This window comes from Hipposideros armiger, unplaced genomic scaffold (genome assembly GCF_001890085.2).
Source record: "Hipposideros armiger isolate ML-2016 unplaced genomic scaffold, ASM189008v1 scaffold_578, whole genome shotgun sequence".
Taxonomy (NCBI): Eukaryota; Metazoa; Chordata; class Mammalia; order Chiroptera; family Hipposideridae; genus Hipposideros; species Hipposideros armiger.
The window spans coordinates 1190095-1199413 of record NW_017731928.1 but is presented as its reverse complement, the minus strand read 5'-3'; the positions used below and the strand labels follow the sequence as shown (position 1 = coordinate 1199413).

The 9319-nt window shown below is 42.0% G+C and overlaps 1 protein-coding gene across 1 annotated transcript in view; it reads left to right on the top strand.

The window, feature by feature from the left end:
• Positions 1 to 1595: 1595 nt before the first annotated feature.
• The window catches only part of SNTN (sentan, cilia apical structure protein), a 46077-nt gene continuing 38353 nt past the window's right edge, over positions 1596 to 9319 (top strand). Inside the window, exons 1-2 of the mRNA XM_019624087.1 lie at positions 1596 to 1828; positions 6247 to 6259. Of these exons, the coding sequence (XP_019479632.1) occupies positions 1635 to 1828; positions 6247 to 6259 (207 nt within the window). The 5' untranslated portion in view covers positions 1596 to 1634. The remainder of the gene's footprint in view (positions 1829 to 6246; positions 6260 to 9319) is intronic.

Here is a 9319-nt window from a genome sequence, read left to right as displayed (position 1 = left end):
ATTACAACACAGACACTGTGTTGAGTGATTCACCAACATTAACTCATCTAGCCTTCACACTAACTCCACTAGGAAAGCATTATTTTACACATGAGAAAAAGTACACTTAGCAGTTTTAAAGATCTTATCCCAGGTAACACAACTAGTAATTGGCAGAGTCAAAATTCAAACTCAGATCTTTTACTTTAGAGCTTCTTTTTACATTACCCAAAGTCCATGTCAGAATCATCTGGAGTGTTTCTTACAAATCCAGATTCTGGAAAACCTACCCAGAGCCCTCTGCTGAGGAAGCCAGCTGTAGGTTTAACTTGAGCAGTGAGTTTGGCTCAGGGTCATCACCTGATCCAAGGGAGATAATTGCACAGGCTAACTGACAACCTATGGGTGGGCTGGCATTAAAACTCTGACCAGTATGAGCAATAGCAATTAGTTAAGCCAATGAAACTCTCTCTCCCTCTCAAATGTAAATGAAACTTGCTAAGGAAAATAGTCAGGAAGTAGAGAGAGGAGAGAAAAGAAAACCCATAAAGAGAAGCAAGCATTAAGAGAGTGAGAGGGCCATATGGTGGAACAGTGACCAGTGATGCAGTAATAAGATAGCATGGAGCCAACTTGAAGCCTGAACAATGAATATGCTTAGCTTCTGTTGAGATCTATCTCTTCTTACCCATCAAACCACCAGTGAGCTAAGTAATCATTGGTCATGTCTTCCCTGACCCAGACTATTTTGACTGAGTTGACACATCCCCAGTTTTTACAGAAAGAGCTCTAAGTTAACACAAGTGAAATAGCCTTCCTGTGGTCTTCCCGCATTTACTCTGTTTGCCTCTCTAAACCATTATTGATATTGAAGCTGGTGTGATTTTTCAAAAATGTAAATCTATTGGGTTGTCGGAAAAGTCATGACACATTTTTGCAATGAAAAACATAGAAAAAATATGTCATGATTTTTCTGACAACCTAATACTTTATAAACCTCCTTGCTTAGAACTCAAAAATGATTTGCTAATCTTTGGACATAGATTGAAAATCTCCTTTTATGGCTCACAAGTCCCTGTATGGTCTACCCACCATGCCTCCCCTTCACCCTCAGCTGGGCCTCACTCCCACTCTCCTCTCTGGTCCAGCCACATTAGCCTCTCAGTCCCTTCTGTTCACCACACTGCCTCCAGCTACTGGGTTTAGCACCAGGCTATTCCATCTGCCTACAATGTGGATCCCTTGCCCTTTCACCTACTTAATTCCTATTCATCATCAAACATCACTTCCCCAGGGATGCCTCCCTGACCTCCCTGACTGACGGTAATCTCTTGGCAATACCCCTTCATGGTGGTGTGACTGTTTGTATGATTGCATGATTAATATCAGTTTTTGCCACTAAGATTCCTGAGATCAAGGTCTGTACTGACTTTGCTCACTGCTGTGTCCCCAGGACCTTGTAAGATGCCTTGCCTACAGTAGGCACTCAAATATTTGTTGAATACATGAATGGTTTAATGTCTACATACAATAACAGTGGGTAAATGCTCTTCTAAACATGTCATTGTATAGTTGTCATGGAGTGAATGACAATAGTAACAGTAGGCAAGTGGCTGTTGCTTAGGAAGGGCCAACACACAACAGAAGAGCAGAGTATGTGTGGCTGTATGCACAGTACCCAGGACCAAGCACTCGACTTGGAAGAGGAGCCCAGTCCTCCTGCAGCCCCAACATCCACTTTAGCACCTAGGAAAATGCCCAGAAGGTCAGCGGCGCTTGACTCTTCTTTATTGAGTTTCATTAAAGTTTGCAGGTGTATTTCCAAAGAGTTCATATCAACAAATTCATAGCTAAAATAACGCACATTTGAGGCCTATTACCCATCCCAATCTAGCTTTAAATTGAATTGGAAAATAAAGAGAATAAATTTGCAGCTTTGATTGAAAACTGAAAAGATGATACAATTAACACAAATATCTTTGATTGCCTCTTGAGGAACATTTGTGAATCAAAATTGGTAGTAATATTAACTGTATAGCATATTTTTTAAATTACCCGTGACAGAAGGAAATTGTTCCACATTACTCAAATATGTAAAATTATGGCTAGCAAATCAATAAATTTCTCATACAATTCCCCTTAGAGGACCTCTTTTAGTTCAAAAAAACTTTTTTGAGTGGGAGATAGGAATATAAGCTGTTAGCTGTGCTTTCAAGAGACTCTGAAACTAGTGGAGGAACTCATGGCAATAGAAAACAACACAAGCTGCAAGTGCACGTTGTGCAAAGTGAAAAGATGGCCCATCCTTTATCCTATGAAGGAGATACTCATGCAGAGCGCTTAGAAAGTCAAGAGAAGCTCACCAAGAAGACCATGAAAGGTCAAAGATATCATAGAGTCCAGCTTTCTAATTTGTAAGAAAAAATGAGGTCTCCAAAGGTGATGATCTCTTGACAAGTTGATGCTAATACCAGATCTTGAACCCAAACATTCCCTTTAAGGATTTGATAACACCAAGGATATGCTATGTCAAAGATATATGTATTTCCAAAGAGTTCAAGTTCAAGACCAAGTTCTATTGTTCCTATTGGCTTTCTCAAAATGACTCTAGCTATTAGGGGCTGAAATATCATGCAAATATTGATTTGCTCTTTATAAGGGGGCAAGATGCATTTTCCTACCCCCACCTGGCCTCTTCCTAATCTCCTTCTCATATATCAGGTGAAATAGCTTTCAAAAATACAAATCTGATCATGTCATTCTCTTCCTTCCCAATACTCTTAGGAAAACAACCTGAGTCCTTTATCAGGATCGACATGGTCTGGCCCTGGCCCTTGGTGGCAGCCTCACCTTCCACCACTATCTCCTTCCTTCCCCAGGTTCCAGCCACCTGTGCATCCTTTGGCTCTTCAATCACGTCATGCTTTGTCCCACTTCAGGGCTTCAGCGCACACTATTCCCTCTGCTTGGAACACTCTTCCTCCTTCTCCACCTACTGATTCATTAGCCTTAGATAAAACGCCACTACTCTGACCTATAGACTGGTTAGTCCTTCACTGCCCTCTGTATGTGCTCTTTAGTGAGCTACCTGTTTAGTATCTATCTTCTGCACTAGGCTCTAAGCCCCCAAGAGTACAGGAACACGTCTATACCTTTCACTGGTGCACCCCCACCCCCTAGCACAACACCTAGATTCTTAGGTAGGCTAAGCTGCCAGAACAAATAAACTTCAAATCCCTAGCATTTTACAGAACAAAAAGTTATTTTTTTCTTTTTCATGTGAGAGTCAGAGTGGGGCTTTCAGGTCAGTGGCAGTTTTACTCCACGCCACCATATGGGGCACAGGCTGATGTGGCTGTGGCTTCAACATGTGGCTTCCAAAATATTCCTGATTATGTCTATGTTAATCAGCTGGAAATGGGAAAGAGCATGGAAGAGCTTACATGGAATGTGATCACTTCTCTTCTCCTCTTTCACATTAGGGGNAATTCCTATTTCTAAGAGTTGTTGAGGATAAAAAGAAATATTTATCAAAGACCTGGCACAATACCTGTTACTCAGTGCACACATTTTAACCATCACATGAACTACATGAGAAACTACAGGTCCACACACACTTGGGGTGAGGCTGGGGGATTCTTTCCAAAAAGGCAACATCATGACCAACCTGGTGGCATTGGCCTATAGCAGTGACTCTTACAGTGACTATAAGACACTTAGAGAATCCAGTAGTTATTTCAATGGGGAAATGCTCACATACATGAAAAATTTTGCATAATTCCTAGAGGCTCTAAGACTCCCAAAAACGTAATTCATGGAGCTTCTGGGCTTCCAGAGCACCAAATGAAGAACTGAGCACCAGAAAAAAAGCACAAGCCAAACCATCAAAGACAAGTCTCTTAGAATCTCCCTCCTCTTACTTGCTATTTCATTTTGGCTCAATAGGGAGCAGGGCATTGGATTGAAGTGTGAGAACAAACCTGGTAAAACCACTGTCCTGTAATTAAAGTTTTTTCTGTCTCAAATAGTTTACCAAACCTTAAGTGCCATTAATACCATGCTAATCTTGCGGTGCCTCAGTCTGCTGAGCCAACGTACAAGAGCCTCTCTGGTGCAACCTGCAGGCAGGTGGTCTTGTGTGCTTGTCAGTGAGTCCACATGGGGTCATTTGTCAAGTTCCTGCTTTCCATCCACACCTTTCCTTTCCCCAAACTGATACCAACCTCAGTACACTCAAGTGCCACCATATTGCCAAAGGACCAGATTGACTAAGGGATTTTTGTTTCTTGATGTTTCTTTTTTTTTCCAGATGGCTTGACACTGTGTATAAACAGCTTAAATGTTCCATGATATTGTGAGATTTGTTATAGGAAAAAATTGTATATTATAACTGAACTGTCTCTAGATGCTGCTATGTCTTATAAAATGCCACTCAATCCTGATGAAACCTGATTCCCAGTATTTTGATTCCATCATCATCATCATCATCATCATCATGCTGTTTCTTTTCCATTTGTTCACCTCTCTCTCCTGTTCCATTCTCGGCCCTTCTCTATATCCCCAGAGGCTAATTCCCACAGACTCTACCTCACATAGGCTGGAGATCAGAGCATGGGGTATTTCTTCCCCACTCTCTCCCTGCTTTGCCTGATTTCTAGCCATGGCTGCCTCCTTTCAACCACAGACTCTGTCAAGTGGTCCCTGCTCTAAGAATTCAGCTCTCACTGGGTGCCAGTATACAACGTCCTCTTCTTGCTCCTTCAGGATTAAGGGTGATATGTCTTCCACTGTTGCTAGCCTCTGGGTACCTCAACATCCATGTTCAGTTTTCTGACACTGCCCACTGAATAAACCTTTCGTGGATGTCCCTGTTGCCTTCTGAGTTAGATTCTGTGTCCTGCTAAGACCTGATGACAGTCATGTCTAACATGATTGTCTCTGTGACTTCACGAGTTCTAACCATTAAGTTCGTGAACTTGTTGCAACGATGTTGCTAACTTTTTTTGATACCAGAGGGATTATTCATTATGAATTTGTACCAACTGGACAGTTAACCAAGTTTACTATTTGGAAGTGCTGAAAAGGCTGCGNATATTGAGAGAGTCGAATTCTGCTATGCACTAACCATATTTCCATGAAGCCTGAATCTCTATGCATCTGAGGGAGTGTGTTGGCTGTCAACATAGGAGCCCCATAGCAAGTTTCCATTATAAAAACAAGATCATTCCAGGGCAGCCATTACAGGATCACAACAGCACAAGCATGCAGAAAAGAGCTAACAAGAGGTAGGTATAAAACTTATTAGAGAGAGTAAATAGACACAGACCTGACTACACAGTATGTGAAGGCAACTGGGATAGTGACAGGAATGCGTGGGGTTCCGTAAACGCAGGTAGTCTCCCTGGCAAAGAAGCAGGGTGAGGTCACACAGCTGCATGGTGTCAGGTCAGAAAACAGGCTCCTGAGCAAGTTACTCAAGCTCCCTGGGCCTGTTCATGAGTATATTGCAAGTATTTAAACAAGCTAATGTCCCTAAAATTACACAGGGGCTTCTATTTCCAGGAGGATGCAGTTGACATATTTTCCCTAATCCTTCAATGAAAATCCTGGACAATATACATAAAACAAATATAAGTCTAAAAGATGGAGAAAATAAAACAGACTGCGGGGGACCTCAGGACACAGGTAACGTGTCAGTGAGCTCCCTGGTGTTTCTTTTCACCACATCTACCCCAGGCTGGGTGCCACCCATCTGAAACATCAAAGAGCGCAAACAGAAAGCCCCACCAAAAGCCTGCTCTCTCTAGCCAAAGGAATAGGTAAGGAACAGCCTAGCAGGACAGAAAACTTAGAAAATAACTACGCCATCTAAATGCCATTACAAACAACTGTGTCCCATCCACACCAGCAAAGGTCAAGTGATGAGCCTAGAGTCACCCTCTCCCGGATGAAATGAGGGGCCTCAACCACGACATCAGGTGGTGTCAGAGAATGCTCAGAAGGAGGTCAGGGCTTTCATCCTCCTAGGGTGGTAATGAGCCCCCCGTCTGGCCATGGTGTGAGCTGAGACCCTTTGGGGGCCCTGGCCTTCAACCCCCAACCTGGTAATAATGAGGCACCCCTTCCATCCCTGTTAAGCAACTATGTTGCCAGGAGATTTGCTCTAAAAAGTATGGTTTAAGAAAACTCTCTAAACATAATGGCACGGCTCTTATCAGTTTTTTGGGGTTTTTCCCCCCACTGTTTTATCCTCATTGCTTTTAATAGTGTTGGACTCATAGTGAGTTCTAAGTAAATATTTGTTTAGGTAATGAAGTTAATTTCTCTATGTGTATTGCAGAGTCCTCAACTATAAAGTTGAGTTAATGATACTTCTATTCCATATTAATATGCGGATTAAATGAGATAATATTAAAAACACACAACTTTCCCAGGATATATAAAGAACTTTTACAATTTAAAAAAGACTGATTAAAAAGTGAGCAAAGGGCNATTCCTATTTCTAAGAGTTTTTGAGGATAAAAAGAAATGTTTATCAAAGACCTGGCACAATACCTGTTACTCAGTACACACATTTTAACCATCACATGAACTACATGAGAAACTACAGGTCCACACACACTTGGGGTGAGGCTGGGGGATTCTTTCCAAAAAGGCAACATCATGACCAAGCTGGTGGCATTGGCCTACAGCAGCAACTCTTACAGTGACTATAAGACACTTAGAGAATCCAGTAGTTCTTTCAATGGGGAAATGCTCACATATATGAAAAATTTTGCATAATTCCTAGAGGCTCTAAGACTCCCAAAAATGTAATTCATGGAGCTTCTGTGCTTCCAGAGCCCCGAATGAAGAACTGAGCACCAGAAAAAAAGCACAAGCCAAACCATCAAAGACAAGTATCTTAGAATCTCCCTCCTCTTACCTGCTATTTCATTTTGGCTCAGTAGGGAGCAGGGCATTGGATTGAAGAGTGAGAACAAATCTGGTAAAAACACTGTCCTGTAATTAAAGTTTTTTCTGTCTCAAATAGTTTACCAAACCTTAAGTGCCATTAATACCACGCTAATCTTGCGGGGCCTCAGTCTGCTGAGACAACATACAAGAGCCCCTCTGGTGCAACCTGCGGGCAGGTGGTCTTGTGTGCTTGTCAGTGAGTCCACATGGGGTCATTTGTCAAGTCTCTGCTTGCCATCCACACCTTTCCTTTCCCCAAACTGATACCAACCTCAGTACACTCAAGTGCCACCATATTACCAAAGGACCAGATTGACTAAGGGATTTTTGTTTCTTGATGTTTCTTTTTTTTCCAGATGGCTTGATACTGTGTGTAAACAGCTTAAATGTTCCATGATATTGTGAGATTTGTTATAGGAAAAAATTGTATATTATAACTGAACTGTCTATAGATGCTGCTATGTCTTATAGAATGCCACTCAATCCTGATGAAACCTGATTCCCAGTATTTTGATTCCATCATCATCATCATCATCATCATCATCATCATCATCATCATGCTGTTTCTTTTCCATTTGTTCACCTCTCTCTCCTGTTCCATTCTCGGCCCTTCTCTATATCCCCAGATGCTAATTCCCACAGACTCTACCTCACATGGGCTGGAGATCAGAGCATGGAGTATTTCTTCCCCACTCTCTCCCTGCTTTGCCTGATTTCTAGCCATGACTGCCTCCTTTCAACCACAGACTCTGTCAAGTGGTCCCTGCTCTAAGAATTCAGCTCTCACTGGGTGCCAGTATACAACGTCCTCTCCTTGCTCCTTCAGGATTAAGGGTGATAAGTCTTCCATTGTTGCTAGCCTCTGGGTACCTCAACATCCATGTTTAGTTTCCTGACACTGCCCACTGAATAAACCTTTCGTGGATGTTCCTGTTGCCATCTGAGTTAGGTTCTGTGTCCTGCCAAGACCTGATGACAGTCATGTCTAACATGATTGTCTCTGTGACTACGAGTTCTAACCATTAAGTTCGTGAACTTGTTGCAACGATGTTGCTAACTTTTTTTTATACCAGAGGGATTATTCATTATGAATTTGTACCATCTAGACAGTTAACCAAGTTTACTATTTGGAAGTGCTGAAAATACTGTGAGAAAAAGTTAGACAACCTGAACTTCTCGCCACCAATTCATGGCTCTTGCTTCACAACAATGCACCAGCTCACACGACACTGTCTGTGAGGGAGGTTTTAGGCAGTAAACAACTGTATTGGAACACCCTCCCTGATCACCTGACCTGGCCCCCCATGACTTCTCTTTACCTGAAGATAAAAGAAATATTGAAAGGAAGACATTTTGATGACATTCAGGACATCAAGGGTAATACAACAACAGCTCTGATGGCCATTCCAGAAAAAGAGTTCCCAAATTGCTTTGAAGGGTGGACTAGGTACTGGTGTCAGTACATAGTTTTCCAAGGGGAGTCCTTCGAAGGTGACCATACTGATATTCAGCAATGAGGTATGTAGCACTTTTTCTAGGATGAGTTCACGAACTTAATTGTCAGACCTCATATTAAATACTGATTACTCCTTATTACAACACAGACACTGTGTTGAGTGATTCACCAACATTAACTCATCTAGCCTTCACACTAACTCCACTAGGAAAGCATTATTTTACACATGAGAAAAAGTACACTTAGCAGTTTTAAAGATCTTATCCCAGGTAACACAACTAGTAATTGGCAGAGTCAAAATTCAAACTCAGATCTTCTACTTTAGAGCTTCTTTTTACATTACCCAAAGTCCATGTCAGAATCATCTGGAGTGTTTCTTACAAATCCAGATTCTGGAAAACCTACCCAGAGCCCTCTGCTGAGGAAGCCAGCTGTAGGTTTAACTTGAGCAGTGAGTTTGGCTCAGGGTCATCACCTGATCCAAGGGAGATAATTGCACAGGCTAACTGACAACCTATGGGTGGGCTGGCATTAAAACTCTGACCAGTATGAGCAATAGCAATTAGTTAAGCCAATGAAACTCTCTCTCCCTCTCAAATGTAAATGAAACTTGCTAAGGAAAATAGTCAGGAAGTAGGGAGAGGAGAGAAAAGAAAACCCGTAAAGAGAAGCAAGCATTAAGAGAGTAAGAGGGCCATATGGTGGAACAGTGACCAGTGATGCAGTAATAAGATAGCATGGAGCCAACTTGAAGCCTGAACAATGAATATGCTTAGCTTCTGTTGAGATCTATCTCTTCTTACCCATCAAACCACCAGTGAGCTAAGTAATCATTGGTCATGTCTTCCCTGACCCAGACTATTTTGACTGAGTTGACACATCCCCAGTGTTTACAGAAAGAGCTCTAAGTTAACACAAGTGAAATAG